The 21,687-nt window shown below is 52.5% G+C and overlaps 1 protein-coding gene across 5 annotated transcripts in view; it reads right to left on the bottom strand.

Annotated features, from left to right (window-relative positions):
• Positions 1-3,668: 3,668 nt before the first annotated feature.
• SMARCA4 (SWI/SNF related BAF chromatin remodeling complex subunit ATPase 4) overlaps positions 3,669-21,687 on the bottom strand; it is an 89,692-nt gene continuing 71,673 nt past the window's right edge. For 2 of the 5 annotated variants that reach the window (XM_068979565.1, XM_068979567.1), the window contains 5 exons: positions 7,231-7,339; positions 6,882-6,983; positions 5,989-6,121; positions 5,751-5,893; positions 3,669-4,152 (listed from right to left, as the gene is read on the bottom strand). In XM_068979565.1, coding sequence (XP_068835666.1) covers positions 4,120-4,152; positions 5,751-5,893; positions 5,989-6,121; positions 6,882-6,983; positions 7,231-7,339 — 520 coding nt within the window. In that variant the 3' untranslated portion in view covers positions 3,669-4,119. Of the gene's footprint in view, positions 4,153-5,750; positions 5,894-5,988; positions 6,122-6,881; positions 6,984-7,230; positions 7,340-20,306; positions 20,371-21,687 lie in introns of those variants that run through there. The other 3 variants (XM_068979566.1, XM_068979569.1, XM_068979570.1) reach the window with 2 other exon arrangements.

Genomic DNA, 21,687 nt, shown 5'->3' with positions numbered 1-21,687 from the left:
TGGCCTCTCGCCCTTACCACAGCCCACTTGTCCCTGGGTCACCACCACCCTTCGCTTTGCAAGTGAGGACGTTCAGCTCAATGAGTTCCTCTTGATTCCCTTCATTTTCTTTCCTCTGAAAAATTATTTTTCATTGTCACCCTAGAAAAAACAAAAACGCCCAAAGAAAAACAGAAACCTCCAAGAGGTTTTTGGGTTATCTCTTAGTAGGCTCAGAGGTGCAGAGAGCTGCCCAAAGCCACACAGCCTGGACACGGCAGGGCCAGAATTCAAACCCATGACCACCCAACTTGGGAGGAAGGTGAACAGAGCTTGACAACCACCAGGTCTAGGACTGGCCACGCAGCCTTGGGCAAGTCTTTCTCTTCTCCGTGCCTGTCTACTCATCTGAAGACTGGTGCTAACCAATGCAAAGTAGGCAGTGAGCAGGTAAGTGATGTGCCCACAGTTTTAGCAGGGCACACAGGCACCAGATAGGCTGCGTTTCTTAGCTTCCTGCGCAGCTACAGGTGTGGCCATGCTTCCAGAGAGGATTTCTAAAGAATAGGTAGGCCTTTCTCCTTCCCTTTGTCTCCTCGTTGATGGCTGGGATGTGAAATGGATAGATGGAGCACCAGCAGCCATCTTGTGTCATGAGGTGATGCTGAAAGTAGCAAGATAGAAGCTGTTCTCCAACACTGAGACACCAACTCCAGACTTTGACATGAGAGAGGCATGGCATGAGCTCACGGCCAACAAGTCAACATTATTCTGAATTTTTCTGCCATCCATTCCCCAACAAACTGTAATTAGACACATCGATGTTGTTTAGTCACTAAGTCATGTCTGACTCTTTTGCAACCCCATGGACTGTACCCGCCAGGTTCCTCTGTCCATGGGGTTTCCCAGGCAAGAATACTGGAGTGGGTTGCCATTTTCCTTCTCCAGGGGAACTTCCTGACCCAGGGATCAAACCCAAGTCTCCTGCATTGGTAGGTGGATTCTCAACCACTGGGCCACCAGGGAAGCCCATCAGATACGTATTTTCTCCTGTTCAAATTCCACGTATACTTCTCCCATCCGCCCCATCCCTCACCAAGGGACTCTTTTTAACACTGGCCTCAGTCTGAATACTATGAAATCAAGGGTTTGTGAGTTGATTTTCTGTAAACATTAAAACAAACCTAAATCTATTAAAATGAAGTCAAAGTCATTCACGCACAAAAATGTGTACTTTGTTTTTCTTTTTTTGGCTCTGCCATATGGCATGTGGCTTTCCAGGTAAAGATGCAGGTTCTATCCCTGGGTTGGGAAGATCCCCTGGAGGAAGAAATAGCAACCCGCTCCAGTATTCTTGCCTGGACACTTCCATGGATAGGGGAGCCTGAGTCCACGGGTCACAAAAAGTCAGACACAACTGAGCGACTAAGCACACACACACATGTGGCATGTGGGATCTTCGTTCCCCTACCAGGGATTGAACCCATGCCTCCTACGTTGAAAGCTCTGAGTCTTAACCACTGAACAGCCATGGAATCGCCCCCTGCAAAAGCAGCCTTCCAAAACGACACGTGAGTATCTTGGCAAATGCATTCCAAAGAGGCAACCACGAAAGCAGCGAGTTGTCAAAAACAACCCACTTCAGGGTTCTGCAGATTAAAGGCATTAAACAAATTAAGATGTACTCAAGAATAATTACTAAATGGGAAGGTAAGAACAGTGGGAGATTACGGTTTTTTGGCTTCCCAGCTCCTACTGGCCAGGACAAGCCGTGGACATCACTGTGGGAGGGAGCTGACTTGGAGCCAAGTAACACCTCAGGCCACTGGGTGAACTGGGGACAGTAGAGATCTCAGAGTGGAGTCTATGGAGAAGGACAAGGTCTCCTCACTGAGGTTGAGATTCTGGTGGCAACAGATTGGTAACCTAGTCAGGACAGATGATCTCTCTCATGTCAAAGTCAGAGCTGGTGCCTCGGTGTTGGAGAACAGCCTCTATGTTGTTCCTTTAGTATTGGCCGCCCCTATGCACAGCATCACCTCATGGCCCAATATAGCTGCTGGTGTACCAACTACCCAGTCAGGAGGTCGAATGAAATAGCTGGCCCCACGTATCCTGAGGGTCTGAAAAGGCGCATGTATGTATCACGCTGCATGAGAGCCGGAGAGACCCCATCAACCCACAAATGCAGGCCACCTGCCCCGCAGGAAGCCATGTGCACATGCTGAGAAAATGCAAGAGGGACGGGCGAGAAGCAAAGGCAGGTCTGGCTTGCAAACTGGCCTGAGCACAGGCCCCAGGCTTGGGCCTCACTGACTCAGGGGTTTGAGCACAACCTCCAAGCCATTGTTGGCTGGCCCTAAAGCTAGACCGAACCAGGGGTGACTCCCAGAGGGAGTCAGCCTAAAAATAATGAAAAGCAGAAACTCAAAAATTTAGCAGAGACATCAACAGCTGCGCATCGTGGGGGAGAGGGACCCTACAGAGTCGGCTCAGCACTTACTAAAACAAACAGAGCAAAACCACCACCAGGACCACTGCCTGTGTGTGGGGAAAGAGGAATTCAGAGTTGCTAGAGTCTATTATTTAAAAAATGTCCATTTCTTAAAAGCATTTATTTATTTGGCTGTGTTGGATCTTGGCTGAGGCATGTGGACCTTTCGTTGTGGCACATGGAATCCCTAGCTGGGGTGTGTGGGCTTCGTTGTTCTGTGGTACGTGGGATCTTAGTTCCCTGGCCAGGGATCGAACCCACATCCCCCTGTATTGCAAGGCAGATTCTTAACCACTGGACTGCCAACCAGGGAAGTCCCCAGAGATGTCCATCTCTGAGAAAGTCTCCTGGTGGTCCAGTGGTTAGGACACTGCTCTTTCACTACCAGGGGTGTAGGTTCAATCCCTGGTCGGGGAGCTGGGGTCCCACAGGCCACAGGGCACATCCAAAAAAAACGCCTGTTTTTGAAAACAAAAAGAAAAAAAAGGCAGCATGACGTGTGAAGAAAGAGCTAAGTGTGACCTACCCTGAGGGAAAAAAAGTAAGTTGACAGAAATGTTCTCTGAGGGAACCCAGATGTGGTACCCACAGCAGTCTGTATAAGCAGTCACAAAACTAAAGTAAACAACGTTTGAAGAACTAACGGCAAATATGATGATAGTGACTCATGAATATAAGATCTTAAGGGAGACACAAGAACTACAGAAGAGGACCTAAAGTAAGCTCTGGACTTGGAAGCTCTCGCTTATCACCTGGTTCCCACAATGCCCTGGCTTCCCACGTCAGGACTGAGACTGCTGACAGGCACTTCCTGTTGACCTGCCTTCCTGACCCCACCATGGCTGCAAAGGGGCAGGGACTGATCAGTCTGCTCTCTGCATGACATGGTGGGCTTAAACGAATGCTGGGGAAGGGCAATGGTGAGAGACCCAGAGAGGGCCCAGGCTGCTAGTCAAGATGGTGTGACATCCACGCAAGGCTTCCCTTTGCTTGGGCCTCAGTGTCCTCCCCTGGGCAACGGGCCCCCCGGGATCTGGTGACAGGGGGACAGGGCCGCAGACACAGTGAGGCCCCACCCAAGGCCCCAGGGCCTTGCGCCGCTCGGGCAGGTGGCTGCAGACACTCACCCCATGCCAGGGGCCGGGAATGCGTCCAGCAGAAGCCAAGACTTTTGTTGGAGGTTTAATTTATTACTGTTTGACATCCAGTGACACTGACATACCCTCGCCGGGCCTGCAGACCCCAGCCCCGGCGAGTCTGACCTGTCCAATAAAATACAGTACAAGGAGTGGACGGCTACACGCATGCATCCACAGCTTTAAACTACAGTGATTCCAAACTGCGGCCGCAACAGTACTGCCAGGGAGAGGGAAGAAAGACAGGTGTCGTGTGTTCCCCAATTCATAATTCTTTTTTTTTCTCGTTTTAAACAGTTAATGCTGTTACAAACGCTATTGATGCCAGGACAGGGCCAGACACAGACAGTCCTACATCTTCTCTGCCGTATAAATATGGAAGATTTTCGTTTATACAGTTTTTATCCCAAGTCTGAAACTACATCTGCTGCTACCCGTTACTGCTAAGGGCTAACACCGTCTCGGCTCTGGAACGAGGGGCTCGGGGTCGAGACTCTGGAATGTCGGGACTCAGTCTTCCTCGCTGCCACTTCCTGAGCGGTCCTGGGAGGGGGACAGGAGGAGAGAGTGAGAGTCAGCCTGGCCCTTGGGAGCACCCAGACAGCATGTGGGATCTTAGTCCCCTGGGCAGGGACTGAACCTGTGCCCCTCTGCAGTGGAAGTGCAGAGTTTTAACCACTAGACCACCAGGGAAGTCCCCAACCTTTGCTTTAAATATACTTAATCACCAGTGCAGGCAGAACTGCCTTGTCCACTCTGAGGTTGGGGGTGGGGTGGGGTGACCTTTGCCCTCAGTCCCTGCTGCCAAGGTCACACCCAAATGTCATTTTCTCCCAAGGACTGGCCCCTGCACCCTCACATCGACTCCTTCTTGGTTCCTGGGAAGCAGGTGGGGCCTTCTCGGCTCTGTCCCATTGCTGTCTGTGCCCCTGACCTGTAGGGGGTTTTTTGTTTGTTTTTGTGGCTGAGCCTCAAGGTCTGTGGTATTTGTTTCCTGACCAGGTATTAAACCCAAGCCCTCAGCCGCGAAAATGCTGAGTCTTAACCACTGGATCACCAGGGAATTCCCCTGACCTGAGCTTTAAAACCACCTTGGCTATTCCTGACCACGTACAATCTCTGCTCTTCTGTGTAAACATTTTCAACACCTTAGCAAGGGCCACAAAAGGTGCTGCTGGATCCAGACTGGGCAGACAGGGAGTTGTACAGCCCAGACTCTCCTGGCCACAAACAAGGCCACCGCTCCCCATGTTCAGAATGTCATTAATGTCCCCAGAAGACCACAGACGTCAGCAGTCAGGATTATCCTGAGGCACCTGGTTTTGCTGTTACTGCAAACAGCTCTACAAGAAGACTAACGATGATGAAATGGTGCGTGTCAAGCTTTCTGCTGGGAGCCGGGGCCCGTGAAATGCACTTGACCTCCGTGCTTTGTGCAAGTGGAGGCAGGCTCAGAGGTGAAGCAAACAGCCCAGGTCCTGCAGCAGGGAAGGGCCAGGCGTCCAGGTGGGAGCCAGAGGGCAAAACTAATTAAAATGCAGCAAGCGAGTCTGTTCCTGCCCCCAGGCCCACGAGACTGTACGGGCTCAGTGCTCCTGCGGTTCTCGTGGCTCCTCCCTGGTGTGCCTGGGGGACCATCACTGAGGTACCACTCACAGCCCCGTTCATGGTGTCAGCTCCCGTTCATATGACTGTGGTCTATGGGACTTTCACTTTCAGTTTGCTTTTTCAACCCACTACCACTGTCCGGAAACCCGCTGAGACAGGCCAGGACGGAGCCACAAGTAGAGGCCTGGGGAGCACAGTGTGGTGAGGACGCCACGGCACTGGGGGAGCGGGGACGGTCTCTCTGAGGGCATCTCCAGCTCCCTGCCTCCCGCCCCCTGTGGTCGGCCTGGGGCTGTGCAGTGGGAACTGTGCGGGTCGGGTGGGGAGGAGGGATGCCCTGTCTGAACCCCAGATGCCCAGTGGCTCCAAGAGCACTGGTTCCAGGGCTGCACGGACTTGGGTTTGAGTCCCACGCTCTGTAACACTGAGCCTTGTCTGTGGATTGGGGGTCTGAAAACATCCCACAGGTCTAGGACCTGGCAAGAGGAATGGACGCCCAGTGACCCGCCCGCCCTGGGGCGCAGGGACCTCACCTCTTCCTGCTCCTCCTCGCTGTCATCGTCGCTCACCACTGGCTTGGCCCTGGACCCGCGGCTCGGCCGCCGCCGGCCCCCCTTGAGCCGATCCTGGGCCTTCTCCTTCCGGCCGAGCTTGATCTTCACTTTGACTGAGCGAGCTGGGGAGGGGACCACAAGGAAAGGAGATGTGAGCGCGGGGCCCCAGGGTGTCTTGGGGTGGATGTGACCTCCCGCCCCCACCCCCAGGACTCACACTCTGACTCGGAGCCTTCCTCCTCGCCCTCCTCCTCCTCCTCGCTCTCCTCCCCTTCACTGTCGTCCTCCTTCTCAATTTTCTGCCGCACACTGGTGAAGACCGACTGCAGGACGATGGAGTCTTCATAGATCTGGGTGGAGACGCACGGGGCTCAGGTCGGGGGCCCGATGAGGGGCTGCCTGCCCGCCCGCCTGGTCCCGGACAAGGGACAGCTCAATGAAATGGTCCTGGACAGAAGGTCAGGAGTTCCTCTTTTTTTTAAAAAAGTATTTATTTATTTGGCTGTGCTGGGTCATAGTCGTGGCGCGCGAACTCTCAGTTGGGACGTGTGGGATTTAGTTCCCTGACCAAGGATCGAACCTGGGTTCCCTGCACTGGGAGCATAGAGTCTTAGCCACTGGACCACCAGGGAAGTCCCCCTTCCTCCCCGTGAAGAATCGCAGCGAGCACCCGGTTAAAGGCTCTGAGAGGACTCGCAGTTTAGCGTCAGAGACGCACAGCCTCACTGAAGCTAGCATTCCCTGGCATGTGTGACTCTCTTTGCCAGGAGGCATTCATCCCAGCAATGAGGAAAACTGCCATGCTGAGGCTGTGTGTGTGTGAATCTCATCACAGGACAGGACCCAGCACAGAGCTGGACGTCCTTTCAAAAGCGTCCCTGAATGACTTTGTAACAGATTTCAGGATGTTCACAGAGTGTGCCCAGGGCCCCGCGGACGGACAGGACTGAGTCTATTTCTTCTGTTTTGCTCATCTTTATTTTCTGCTATGTTTTCAGTAATGAACACATACGGCCTCTGTAATGACCGATGTGCTCCGAGGTGCAGGGAACGTTTTTCTGAACCGGTCAATTCACGAGGGTGGGGGAGTCGGGGCCCAGGACTGCTCACCAGGGAACCCTCCAGGTTGAAGGTCTGCGCGTTCTGACACAGCAGCATCACGTCCTTCTCCAGGTCGTTGAGGCTGCGGTACTTGTGGTTGCGGATGCGCTCCTGGAGGCAGGAGAAGTGGCCTTATCTCGGGGCCCCCTGGCACCCAGGGTCCCAGCCACCTAAGGCGGGGTCACAGTGGAACTCCCCGGCTCTGTGTGGACTCGGGGGCCCAGCCGTGGGTGATGGGGTCGCCTGCCACATCCTCAGGCCCCCAGTGGCCAATGACCAGGGCCCCTGGTGAGGGCTCCCAAGACCAAGAACCCCTGCTCCCACATCCCACGGTTCTAAGCACTCGACTTGGGGTTACCTTTATCTTCTTGAAGTCCACAGGCTTGCGGATGAGCTCATAGTACTCGGGCAGCTCCTTGCGGGACGGCAGCTGGATGAACACTTCGCTGAGCTGGCGTCCACTGCTGCTGTAAGGAGAGACGTGGCTGCGTCACTCGCAGGCCCTGCTTGCTGGGGAGCCCCTACCTCTGCCTGGCACCCTACCCCCTACAACCACCACCCCACCCTGGGCACTGGAGTACTGAGACGGTGAGAAATTTTAAAGTCCACTCTGGAGCCATTTCCTGTGTGTGAGCTGACTCGTGAGTTCTGGAACATTCCCGAGGGGCAGCCAAGCAGAGAGGTCTGCTGCTGCATCTGTCTGGAGGCTCTGAACTCACCCACCTCCCCCCACCCCAGCCCTGGAGGAAACAGCGTCACGTGCCACGTGCAGCAGGAGCCTTGGCACCCGCATGAGGGAGAACTCTCTACGTATGACACAGAAATTAGTTTGCTCGCATTGGGAGCGTTAAGTGTCAGTGTTTTCAGAGATGGGTTTTCCAAGCATGTTGTGCCTCTCTCGGGTGGCACTCATGAGCAGCGAACTTCAGAGAACCAGGCAAAAACCCAAGGAGAGACGCCTCCTGACAAGATGCTAATGGGTGACTAGAGCGGTTTTCTAGTTCTTTCCACTAAGCAGCGCTGGTTTGGTACTAGGGAGCAGAGGAAAGATGAGCTGTCAGTGGCCATGAAATGAGGAATCCAAGCACTGGGCTCCGAGGCAACAACCCCCTGGGGGCCTGGACAAGGAATGGGGTGAACCGAGAGACACCCACCCCCAGCGTCCCTTCAGCCTCCAGAATGGGGATCCTGTCCCCCAGAGAGATGGTAGCAGAGGCCCTGCATGGCCAACTAGGGGGCTGGGGACCTGGTCACCCTCCCTTCCCACTCTCTCCACCCGGGGCCCCACATGCTCTGGCTGTGGGTTCATTGAGGTCCCGCTTACTGCCCGGGCTCCTTCCTGGCTGCTTCGCAACACAGGCTCCTCCAGGGCAGGTCTGAGATGGTGGCTTCGGTCTTGGGGGCACCAAGAGTGGAGCACCACCTCCCGTCAGCACGGCTGCTTTCCTGGTCTTTTCAGGACAGTTCTCAGGGAACAGGGTGACAGCTTGTCCCCGTCTGCACGTCCTGAACACATCTCATCCTTGTTTTTGGTTTACCGGCCAGGAAGACAGCAGTGATGACCTGACTGCTTCTCGCGTTTTGTCGCCAGATGCCCCACCCTACAGTGGCATTAGGGAGCAGCCTGGCCAGGACTGCCCGCCCCAGAGGCTGCTGCCACTTGCCCCTGGTCCCCTTCTCACACTCGGGGGAACATGGGGGTTGGAATCTGGGCCTCGCACATTACTGGCCTCGGACGACTACCATCTCTGGGCCAGACACACGACACACGTTCTCAATGGACTCTCTTATCCCAACTGCAATGAGAAAACCAGTGAGAAGCTCATCCAGCCCAGCCTCAACACCAGCCTTGCTGGTCTTGGCCTCCCTGCCCAGCGTGAAGTGGGGTCACCTGTGCTCAACAAGGGCCAGCCCCCTCTTTCCTCCAAGCTGAATTCTCAGCCACTTCCTGCCTTGTGTGGGGCTGGCAGGTCACACGCTGGGGGTGGGGAGGGAAGGCCAGCTCCAGGCCACTGTCTCCACCCAAGGGCCCCTCCCCAGGGGCACAGGTGTCCGCTCTCTCACGAACAGGTTGGTGGGTGGTTTGGCCACAGGAAAACTGGAATTTATTCATATAAATTTCCAAAAAACGAGAACAGGCATGAAATACGTTGGGGCCTCTACTTCAGATAAGTGGACTCAGGGTGCTGGGAGACAAGCCAACCCCACTCACTCTGGGAAACTGGTTTATGATGTTCCAGCAGAGCCCAGACCTGCACCCCTGACTCCTCATCCCACACAGGCCCTGTTCCTCCCCATGGAACCTTCTCAGCAAAGGGCTCTCCGTTATCATCCTGACTGCAGTGTCATTCTATACTTCTGAGCAGGACATGGGCCTGCAGGTGTGAAGTAACTCAAGTGCTTGGCACAGTAGTGGATGCTAGTAATTCCGGCGTTACTTCACTTTTTTTTTAAGAAACACCAGTTTGGGGACTTCCCTGATGGTCCAGTGGCAAAGACTCTGCTCTCCCAATGCAGGGGGGGCGGGTTCGATCCCTAGTCAGGGAACTAGACCTCCACACACCGCAACTAAAGATCCCGCGTGTCGCAATGCAGAATCAATGCAGGCAAGCTGAATAAACAAATAAGTTAATTAAAAAAGAAAACAACAATAACAACAACAAAATAAAGAAAACGAAACACCAGTTTTAAATCCGCTAAACTCATTCTGCAGCTCACTTACAGGCATGCATGTGGTGCCAAGGCTACGTGCCTGCCTGTAGCATCACACAGGTGACCTGGCCTCAGGGTACACAGAGCCCTTCAGGGAACTCAGGAAGGGGGACTCTAGCACCATTACACCGAGGAACATTTCATAGTAAAAACCCTCTCACAAACCTCTGGGGAAGCCTTTTCCCTGAGGAATGAAGACCCACTTGGCCTGAAAACCGTTGTCTGGTGCATTGTGCCGAGTGTGCATGGCCTGGGACTGGTCATGTGAGAGGGAGGGGCAGGGTGCCAGGGCCACAGGGACTCTGAAAACCATCCTGACAATGCAGACCTCTTGGAAAGCTGCTGCAAAACTCTGGTTGCCAAAGTGCTGAGAGATCCTTTTTTGTCTTCAGAAATCCCCTGGAGAGTACCTCACCCCCACGTTCTATGCACCAGGGTTGCAAGCCGTCCAGGCTTGCTCACCAAGTCCCTCCTTGCTGGGAACAGAACCCACGGTGCTCTGGGGGCTGCTTAGCTCTCCAGGACGGGCGGCCCACAACCGCCGATGCCAGTGCCTCTCTCTACCTGCTCAGTCGCCTCAGAATCACCCAAGCGGCTGCTCCCCCAGGGATCCCTGGCTCCCGCCCTTGCCTCAATATAAACATCACCTCCACGACACCTTGTAATAAAAAATGGATGACTGAGGTGAAAGACAGAAAGGCACGGGGATTTCCCTGGTGGTCCAGTGGCTAAGACTCCATACTCCCAATGCAGGGGAGGGGGTCATGCCTAGGGTTCAATCCCTGGTCAGGGAACTACAACCCACAGGTTGCACCTAAGAGTCTGTATGCCACAAGTAAGATCTGGTGCAGCCAAATAAGCAAATAAATATTAAAGGAAACAGATAAAGGCACAAATCTTCATTTACTCACTCCTGTGAGCCTCCCCAGCCTCCAGGACTTGCCCAAACCTGGCCTCTTCTTGAACTTCATGTCATGAGATCCCACAGGGTGTGCCCCAGGCGTGGCCGCTCCCCTGCATGGCTGAGACCTGCTCTCGTTGGCCCTTGTGCTGTGCCACATGCTCCGTGGTGGGCACGTGCCACAGTCTGCTTGTCCCTGCTGGGGACAAGAACTTGGGCTATAGTCTGAGATATTAAATGGTGAGCAGCCGCAGACACTGTGTCCCAGCTCTTGGCCTGCATCGTGTGGGAAGGTCCCTGGGGGGTGAGCGTTCTGGTCCTGGAGGCAGGGGCGCTCAGTTTTGGTAGCAACTGAGCCCACGTTCACTCCTCCAGCTGTGGGTGAGCCATCTACTAGGATCTCTTGCTGTTTTCCCATCCAAGTACTAACCAGGCCCAACCCTGCAGATGAGCTCGTGTGCACTCAGGGTGGTATGGCCATAGACTCTCCTATGGTTTTTACTTCACGTCTCCTTGATGAGCAGCAAAACTGGGCACATCATCACAGGTACACTGGTCATGTGATGACCTCTCCCAGGCAGTCCTTGTTTTCTTACTTTTCCTCCTGGGAATTCTGTGTAGGGCACATTCATCATAAACACCTCCAGTTCATGGCATGACTTTTAAAAAAAAAAAAAAATTGGCTGCACTGGGGTCTTAGCTATGGTATGCAGGATCTTTAGTTGTGGTGTGTGGGATCTAGTTCCCCGACCAGGGATTGAACCCTGGGCCCCTGCCTTGGGAGCACGGAGTCGCAGCCACTGGACCACCAGGGAGGTCCCCCACGGCGTGTCTTCTTACTCCTTTGATGGTGTCTTTCGACGAAGGGGCCTTAGTTTTAACCTGAGTCCAATTTACCAATATTTCCTATTATACCTGGTGTTTCTTGTCTTGTGAAAAAAAATCTGTCTACCCCAAGGTCATGGAAGCATTGCATTTCCTTCTTGAAGACTTTGCTATTTTTCTTTTTACCATGCCACAAGGCTTGCAGGATCTTAGTTCCTTGACCAGGGATTGAACCCAAGCCCCTTGCAGCGGAAGCATGGAGTCTTAACCACTGGACCACCAGGGAAGTCCCCGGAAGCATTGCTGATTTAATCTTTTCACATTAGGCACGAGGCTGCTTATCCTGGTTAGTTTTTGTCCACAGCAACTAACATCTTCCCTACCATATCTTGCCTGGCTTTACTAGCTGGAACACAAGCCACAAGGGCAGAGGCTTTGCCTGTTTTATTTGCTGCTCTCTCTCTTGCACCAGGAATAAAGCCTGGTACACAACAGGTGCTCAATACACATTTTTTAAATGAAGAAACTGCTCAGGGTGCAAGCCCTAGGGTCACAGAGCAGTGTGCAAACTAAGGTTTCAGCAGGGCCATCTCTGAGCAAGGATGGCCCATTGCCCTGCCCCTGCATGGTCATTCATACAGCACCCTGTTCCAGAAAGGACCCTGGCAGCAACATCAGGAACCCCACTGCCCAGAGAGCGTGCTGCTGTGAGGACTGGCTCTAAAGAAGTTTCTGCAGGCAGCTGCTTGGAACTCCATCTCCGGCCCTGCTCTGAGTCTGGCTGCCTGGTAGCGGAGGGGAGGGGAGTGAAGGAGCCTGGGAGAATCTCGAGGCTGTCAGGACCCTCCCATGACCCCAGTTCAGACACAAAGAATGGAAGCGTCCATCACAGTCCTCGTGCCCCCAGCCTGCCCTGTCACCTGCTCCGGCAGCAACGGTGGCTGCTGTTACCTGTGACAATGAAATTAATCTCCTGCCTCTAGACATTAGCTCCCACAGAAGGGATCTTCTCCCTCATTCACTGTCCTGTCCCCATTACAACGGGACATGACACACAGAGGGGCTGAGTGACCAGGGCCTTGCCTGGAGCCTCAACCCCTCCCACATCTAGCCCACTGGTCCTTCCTTATTGAATGAGGTTTGTCGCAACCAGTCTGACCACACGGTGGGGGAGAGCCCCAGTCTAAATGACACATCCTTTGACGTGTTCTTGAAACAAAATTACAACATGTGGGGGACTTCCCTCATGGCCCAGTGGCTATGACTCCATGCTGCCAATGAAAGGGGCCAAGGTTCAGGGCACTTGGTCAGGGGACTAAGATCCCACAGGCCCCAACCAGGATCTGGTACAGTCAAATAAATAACTAAATATTTTTTAAAAACCACAACACATGAAGGAGAAATAAAGAATCAGAGGACTTCCCTGGTGGTCCAATGAGCCTGCCAATGCAGGGGACACGGGTTTGATCCCTAGTCTGGGAAGATCCCACGTGCCAAAGGGCAACAAAGCCCGTGCACCACAGCTGCTGAGCCCGAGCTCTAAAGCCCGTGCTCGGCAGCCAGTGAGTAGCTCCGCTCACTGCAACTAGAGAAAAGCCTGCACACAGCAACGAAGACCCCAAGCAGTAAAAACAAACAAAACCCTTAAAAAAAAAAAAAAAGATTCTCAGTATCCATTCTCAGTGACACTGGATATGCCACTCAAACAAATGGAGAAACCAGAGCGGTTATGAGAGCTGGCCCAGGCACTGCGAACTGAGGGCAGGCAGGACTTGAGCACAGGTCTCCTCGGCCAAGTCAGGGATCTCTCCCATCCTTTCCCACGTGCTGTTCTAAATCGAGGGTCAGCAAGCTTCATCTGTGAACAGCTAATGTAAATGTTACAGGCTTTGTGTGCCATACCCCCTCTATCACAATGACTCAACTCTGCCGTTGTTACATCGAAGTGGCCACACAGAGTATGTAGGCAAAGGGGGTCTGGCTGTGTTCCTCATTTATGTCGTTCTGCAGTTGCTAAGTCGCGTTTAGCTCTTTGCAACCCCACGGACTGTAGCACGCCAGGCTCCTCTGTCCTCCACTGTCTCCCAGAGTTTACTCAAATCCCTGTCCATTGAGTTGGTGATGCCATCCAACCATCTCATCCTCTGTTGCCCCCTTCTCCTCTTACCCTCAGTCTTTTCCAGTAAGTCAGCTCTTCACATTAGGTGGCCAAAGTATTGGAGTTTCAACTTCAACATCAGTCCTTTCAATGAACACTCAGGACTGATCTCCTTTACAATGGACTGGTTGGATCTCCTTGCAGTCCAAGGGACTCTCAAGAGTCTTCTCCAACACAATTTGAAAGCACCAATTCTTCAGTGCTCAGCCTTCTTTATAGGTCCAACTCTAACATCCATACATGACTACTGGAAAAACCATAGCTTTGACTATACGGACCTTTGCTGCAAAATGATGTCTCTGCTTTTTAATATGCACTCTAGGTTTTAATACACTATCCAGGTGTCCTCATTTATAAAAAAACAAAATTTGATTTTCATATGATTTCATACCATGAGACAGTTGTCATCTTCTTTTCATGGCCTCACAACACAGCCTGCAGGATCTTAGTTCCCTGATCAGGGATCAAACTCAGACCTCCTAAAGTAGAAGCTCTGAGTCCTGACCAGTGGACTTTTGATTCTCTGAAACTCATCTAAGAAAAAATTCATAATTCAGACTATATACATACAAGTGATGAGCCAGATCTTATTTCTGCTGATTTGGTTTGTTGAGCCCTGGTATGAATCCTAAAAACAACAGGAAGAATGTCTGTACCGGGGATGATAACATACAGCTTGGTGCCTTCCACTGCTCATCCTCTGACAAGGGCAGACACTGCAAATGGATCACAGCAGCACTCTTATCTTGAGCACTGAGAGCCTCAGGCAGGCAGAAGCAGTTAACTGAAGATGGTGCTCCTGATAGATCCTACTACTTGCCCCGCCCTGTCCCTCAACACCACTCTCCTTCCTAGAGTGCAGATCTTCCTAAGACACCTCTATCTTCTCACCCTGGGCCATTTTCTCTTTTGACTCTCAGTCAGTGAAATGTATCAGCAAGGGTCCTAGATAGGAGCAGCTGTGCTTAGCCACTCAGTTGTGTCTGACTCTCTGTGACCACATGGATGGTAGCCCACCAGGCTCCTTGGTCCATGTAATTCTCCAGGCAAGAATACTGGAGTGGGTTGCCATGCCCTCCTCCAGGGGAATCTTCCTGACCCAGGGATTGAACCCAGGTCTCCTGTACTGCAGGCGGATTTTTTTTTTTTATCATCTGAGCCACCAGGGAAGCCCCAGATAGGCGCAGCTCAGGATATTAAGAACTGATCTAGCAGCAGAACGTTTCTCTGATACAGCATCTCAAGATACATGCATGCACATCATACATGAAACCTGAAAATAAAATAATGAAACATATTAAAAAGCTATTAGTCCAGGAACTACTCTAATGGCTCCGCCTTCCATGACAGGCAGACATGGATTTGATCCTTGGCTGGGGAACTAAGATCCCACATGCTGTGGGGCAACTAAGCTCACACGCCATGACGACAGCCCACAAGCTCAATGTGCTTTGCCATTAGAGAAGCCCCTGAGCCACGATGAAGAACCTGCAAGCTGTCATGAGGATCCTGCGTACCGCAATTAAGACCCGATGCAGCCAAATAAATAAATGTTTAAAAACCCCACCCAAACCATTTATCCTTATTTTTTACAAAAGATGTTAGAACACAATTACTTTCTAGGTTCAATTTTTGACCCATTACAAAGTTAAGGACATTTCGAGAATCAGAAAAGTGAAATGTCTAGGGCAGTTCCACTTACAGATATTTACTAAGAGCCTCCACCTGCCAGGCATCCACTGCTATGAGATCAATCTTGTCAGATTTATGACTGTGTGATGCAGGAAAAATCCAGCCTCATGTACAAGTAAAAGGAGATGATACTCACCAAGGAACCTGCCAGTAGGAAAGGTCTCTAGGCCACCTGCCCTGCACTCTCAACACACTCTCCCAACAGAGGAGGGGGAGGGGGGACCTTATTACAGGATCCTCCTGCTGAGGAGGGCTGGACTGGCTGCAAGTGATAATGCTGATTAATAAGCACCTAATGAACCAACACTTCTAGTGAACTGACTGCTTTACGAGAGCCAATGACACGCCTGAGGGCTTATGTTTCTTTTTTCCTTTTTAAAATATTTTTTGAAATCAAGGGTCACATTACATTTGGCATTATGTCTCTTTAATAATTTTATTTTTGGCTGTGCTGGGTCTTCATTGCTGTGTGGGCTTTTCTCTTGCTGTGATGACCTACTATTCCCTGGGGTGCGTGGCTTCTCATTGCGAAGGTTCTCTTATTGCAGAGCACAGGCTCAGCAGTAATGGCTCATGGGCTTAGCTGCTCCGTCGCAAGTGAGATCTTCCCAGAGCAGGGTTCGAAGTGTCCCCTGCAATGGCAGGCAGATTCTTCACCACTGGGTCACCAGGGAAGCCCTCAAGATTTTTTTTTTCATGTGGACCATTTTTAAAGTCTTTATTGAATTTGTTACAATATTGCTCCTGTTTTTATGTTTTGGTTTTTTGGCCTAGAGGCATGTGGGATCTTAGTTCCCCAACCTGGGATCGAACCAATACCCCGTATTGGAAGAAGTCTTTTAACCACTGGACCGTCGGCGAAGTCCCTGAGGCTCGTGTCTTGAAACCACTTAGCTTGAACGGAACCTTTATGCTGGAGAAGAGGGACACCAGACCCAGGGCCACATGGCAAGTGGCAGAAGGCAGATCATAACGCAGGCCACCTCTCAGGTGTGCCATCTACTCCAGGTGTCTCAGCTGTGGCACATGGGATCTAGTTATCTGACCAGGGATCGAACCTGGGCTCCCTGCATTGGGGCACGGAGTCTTAGCATGGCAGAGTTGGATACGACTGTGCACATGAGCCACGAAGACCGTTAGAACTAGATCCCTATTTTTTTTGTTGTGGTCTTTGGCGTGCTCTGTCTAGACCACGGCAATTACCAGCAGAGAGTGAAGCCCAGGGGTGGAACTGACCTGACACACTGGGGCAGCTGGAGCTTCTTCCAGCAAAGTCTGTGGCAGGCTCAGAATCTCAGTCTGGCTCAACGAGGCCACCCAAGTTAATCTTCTTGTAGTCTGGAGCCCCACTTGGCTAAGAGCCAGGCCCGTACCCATGCTCAGACTGGCCTGGGGTTGGATGATAGCAATCAGCACTCTTTCTCACAACATCTCACCCGGGCGCCTCCCAAGCCAGGCTGGAGACTGGGTGCTAGGCAGATGACGCTGACCCAAGACCTGGCCCTGCAGGTGGAGGCCTGCCTCCTGCCCCCAAAGGACGCAAGCTTGGGCTCCTGACGGAGGGCCAGTGTGGCCTGCCACAGGCTGAGGCAGGAGAAGCCTGAGGCCTCCCTGCCCGCTCAGGAAAGGGCTCCAAGTCCACCCACTGTCGCCCGCTCCCTTCTCCCCAGAGGCCCATGCTGAGGGGACCGGAGCCAACTGGGGCATCCTCTCCTAGAGAATGTTTCTGCTCAACAACCTCCCCGGGCCTTGTGACTCTGCCCCAGTTTTTCTTACAAATCAAGGCACAACCTTTCCCCTGGAGAGATATCTGCTTTTTTATTCTAATCAAGGTGTTCAGTGCGCCTGCAAGGGCAGAGGGCGAATGCTGAGAGGGTCTGGGCAGTGGCCCCCAGGCCCAGGTGAAGCTGCCATGGTGCATGCAGTGGGGCCCTTCATCACCCACGGGGGACTCCGGTGCTTTTTTTAAAGAAACAGTTGTATTCATTTTTGGCTATGCGGGTCTTTGTGGCTGGGCAGGCTTTTCCCTAGTTGTGGCAAGCAGGGGCTACTCTCCAGTTGCGGGGCTTGGGCTTCTCATTGCGGGGGCTGCTCTGTTTGTGGAGCATGGGCCCTAGGGTGTGCAGGCTTCAGCAGCTGCAGCAAGTGGGCTCTAGAACAGAGTCAGCAGTCATGGTGAGCAGGTTTAGTTGCTCAAGCGGGATGTGGGAACTCCCCAAACCCGGGATCCAACCCATGGCTCCTGAATTAGCAGGCAGATTTCTTAACCAGTGAGCCACCAGGGAAGCCCTGAATCTTGTATGGACCCCATCTACAGACCCCTACAGTTCTTACAGGGTCCTTGGTAAGCCGACAGGGGAAGGGGACCCAGAGGGTCCACCCAGTGGTGCTCAGCTCTGGGAGGCTTAGCCTGGGCACCTGTACACATCACCAGCTTTCTGAACCCTCTGGGAATAACTTCTGAGAATCTCCTAAAAACAAAGATGTTCTCTTGCACAACCTCAGCTCCGTGAGCAAATTCAGGACACCTGGTGTAGACATGCCTCCACTGTCCCACGCAGATTTTACAGCAGTCACAACTCTGCCCTGGAGCTGCTAACAGTCTAGCTCTATACCCCAGCCAGCTGGGCACAGAGGGGGTTCTGTGGGGTCCTAAGGAGGCTGACTCCTGAAGAAGGGCCTTCGAGAAGATGCTCTTCTCTGAAGCCGTCCCAAAGGCGCCATGGGATGTGCCTTGGGACATGTGACCACTAACTGGCATCTGGAGACAGTACCCAAATGTTCTGGCCACGAGCAGCTGCCTCCCTGCGAAGGGTCGGGGGAGAAGACAGCAGCTGGCAACACACACAGTCCCTGGCCAGACCCCGGAGCCTAACTTATTTGCGTGTTTAGATTTTAAAGTGGAAATCCCTATTTCCAACTTAATTCTGGTTTCACTCATGGCTATTTAACAGATGGTTCCTCTGTGTAGTTTTCAGGTTTCCAAGCACCAAGAAGAAGGTGCCCTGAGAGGCCCTGCATGCAGGCTTGGCCTCCAGGGCTGCCCAGGCCAGGACTGGTCACCTGCAGATTCTTCAAGCATTTTCCCATAGTGAACTCATAGCGGGCAGTGCATTTTCTTTCTTTTAAATTTACCATCTTAAGCCATGAAATTAAAAGACGCTTACTCCTTGGAAGAAAAGTTATGACCAACCTAGATAGCATATTCAAAAGCAGAGACATTACTTTGCCGACTAAGGTCTGTCTAGTCAAGGCTATGGTTTTTCCTGTGGTCATGTATGGAAGTGAGAGTTGGACTGTGAAGAAGGCTGAGCGCCGAAGAATTGATGCTTTTGAACTGTGGTGTTGGAGAAGACTCTTGAGAGTCCCTTGGACTGCAAGGAGATCAGCCCTGGGATTTCTTTGGAAGGAATGATGCTAAAGCTGAAACTCCAGTACTTTGGCCACCTCGTGCGAAGATTTGACTCATTGGAAAAGACTCTGATGCTGGGAGGGATTGGGGGTAAGAGGAGAAAGGGACGACAGAGGATGAGATGGCTGGATGGCATCACTGACTCGATGGACGTGAGTCTGAGTGAACTCCGGGAGATGGTGATGGACAGGGAGGCCTGGCGTGTTGCAATTCATGGGGTTGCAAAGAATCGGACACAACTGAGCGACTGAACTGAACTGAACTGAACCATTTAAAAAATATATTTACTTTTTTCATTCATTTGGCTGCGCCAGGTTTTAGTTGCAGACTTAGGATCTTCAGTTGTGGTGTGTGAACTCTTACTTGCGGCATGTGGGATCTAGTTCCCTGACCATGTACTGAACCCAGGCCCCCTGCACTCGGAGCACAACCTTAGCCGCTGGACCACCAGCGAAGTCCTGGGATGTGTATCTTCATCCTGACGTAGCAGGGGTTGCAGCTGCCAATGCCAGAAGCTGTACATGCCAATGTCAGAAGCCATACAACGCCAGGGCATGCTACTCGCAGGGCACACGGATGGGCGGCAAGGAGCTTGGCAAGGGTGGGTGTGGCAGCCCTAAGTCTGAACACACATGCAGGGAGCAAAAGGTTCCAAATCAGGACATTACCTGCATGCAGACAAGGGTATAGATGCGAAGGTGCAAGCACCCATGACTGCATGGGTATTTGGACATAACTGTGGGGCGATCTTGAAATCAACACTTGAAAGCGGACTTTGGAGCGGTGCTGCTCAGTGGCAGCTCAGGGCAGGTCCAGCCACTTCTCTCTGGAGAGACCACATCGAGCCTCCATGATCACCAGGGGCAGGAACAGCAGCCCCATGACCCCGGCTCAGCAAGGCAGGCTCCCTCCACGGAAGCCAGCTGCTGACAATGTCTGGTGACCATTCTGTGGCAGCCAAGAACCAAGCTGTAACGGTTTCTCCTTCGGATCCACGTTAACTCAAGTGCAGTGTTTAGCTAATCTCAGGGTTCTGGAAATGAAATGGGATCTTTAAGCCCAAAGTTCCACTTTTCCTTCTGGGAAGGAGTGGTCAGAAGTCTGAGACAAAAGAGTGAGTTAGTTTGCCTCTGATTTCTTTCTATGTCTATTCTCCTTGGTGTGGCACAGTGGTCAGTCCCTCAGAACCTTCCAGGTAGGTGACAGGTCCATCACAGAGATTATAACCTGGCCCAAAGAAAGGTTTGGCCTTTGTCCTCAGCTGCTAGAAGGCCATCTCTCGGCCCCTGGATGTCCTGCCTGGAGCGGGACAGGGTTGGGGTGACTTTCTTTAACTGGGGGCCTTGGGCACAGAGTCTAAGAAAGTGATTCTAGGCAGAGGTGTGGGGTCACACGGCATCAGCTCAACCATAGAGGGGCTGGAGGCCAGGCAGCCATGTGGTGGTCAGTCATGTCTATCTGACCGAGTTCCCAGACAGCAAGGCTTGCGGGCTGGTATTGCTCCGTGCGCGTCTTCCTGTAATGTTGCCAGAAAGTTGGTGCTGCCTGCAACGCCACAGGACGCTGCTCCCTATGCCTCTCCCTTTGGCTGGTTCTAACCTGTGTCCTTTCGCTGTGAAAAACCACCACCATGAGCACACCAGCTTTCAGAATGTTGAGTCCTTCCAGGCGATCACTGAGTCTGAGGATGGACTTGGGAGACCCTGGACTCTGCCGCTGTGGTCAGAAGAGACAGGGTGGGGCCGAATCCTACAGCTGCATGAACCACATCGTGGTTTTCCCCAGGACTTCAAATTATCTGCTGAGAACATCAGAAATGTCAGCTTGTTCCCACACATCATCTCTGAAAGCATTTGCCACAAAGTAGCACTGCAACCAAGACAATTCTCCTGCATTTGCTGCCTTGTCTGATCTCTTCCTATGCGGCCACCAGCAAACCAGCAAGCGGAAGGCCCAGCTCCAGTCAAGAACCAAACATCTCAAAGCTGGAGCGCGGGGGGACTTCTCAGAATGGTCTTCTTTGCTGTCCTCCTTGTAACTGCTCTGCAGTTCCCCCAGCTTAACGGAGAGCTCCCAGTCTAGGGCTGGAGAAGGAAATGGCAACCCACTCCAGTTTTCTTGCCTGAAACATCTCACGAACAGAGGAGCCTGGCGGACTACAGTCCGTGGGGTTGCACAGAGTCGGACATGACTGAAGCGATTTAGCAGGCATGCCCAATCTAGCGTGGCCATCTATTCCAGGGGGACATGAGGTTAAACGTCAGCCGCCTGTCCAGCCCTCAATGGAGGCACCACTGTGTGGGTCCAACAGGGCTGGGAGCTCAGCTCTGTGATCGCAGCTGGGTTTCTCGGCAGGCTGGATGGCAGAATCCCTAACAGGATCTCTGTGTCCTAAAGACCAGTCTTGAGGGTTCCCTGCACCATACCAGACCGACTTACCACCCATTTCACACAGCCCGGAGAATGGTGGTTCCCAGCAGCTGGGGGAGCCACTTTCTCTTGTGTGCCTATGGCGAAACACGATGCTCAGATGGATTTTTCTCTAAGTCACAGGATGACAGAAGGTGGACTGATATGACATATTTTGTCTTTGGTTTGAAAATATCCAAGGCCTTATCAGTAAGATGCTGGTTCCAAGTGTCTATTTACTGATTTGCTTGGCTGCACCAGGTCTTCGTTGCCCCAGGTGGGGACTTCAGTTGTGCAACATGAACTCTTAGCTGCTGCATGTGGAACCTAGTTCTCTGGCCAGGCGTGGAACCCAGGGCCCCTGCACTGGTCCTCTTAGCCAGTGGACCACCAGGGAAGCCCTGTGTTTTTTTTTAACCGAGATGTAGCCTGCTATGGGGAAGTATTTACATCTGAGGTGTGCTCCTGGTGAAGGTTTTCAAGTGCAGACCCAGATCCCAAAGTCCCAGAGGGTCCCTAGGGCCTCTTCCCTGTCAAGTCCCCCCACCAGAAGTAACCACTGATCCACATCCATCACCAGTGATCTGCTTCTGAACTTCCTGTAACTGGAAGCACACAGCTTGTACTTGTCAATGTTTGGCTTCTCTCCCTCAGCAAAGCATCTCTAAGATTCTTCCAGGGAGCTGACGTTTGGCTGTTTCTGTGG

This window comes from Capricornis sumatraensis, chromosome 9, assembly GCF_032405125.1.
Source record: "Capricornis sumatraensis isolate serow.1 chromosome 9, serow.2, whole genome shotgun sequence".
Taxonomy (NCBI): domain Eukaryota; kingdom Metazoa; phylum Chordata; class Mammalia; order Artiodactyla; family Bovidae; genus Capricornis; species Capricornis sumatraensis.
Note: the sequence above shows the minus strand (reverse complement) of the source record. Positions and strands in the feature narration are given on the sequence as shown.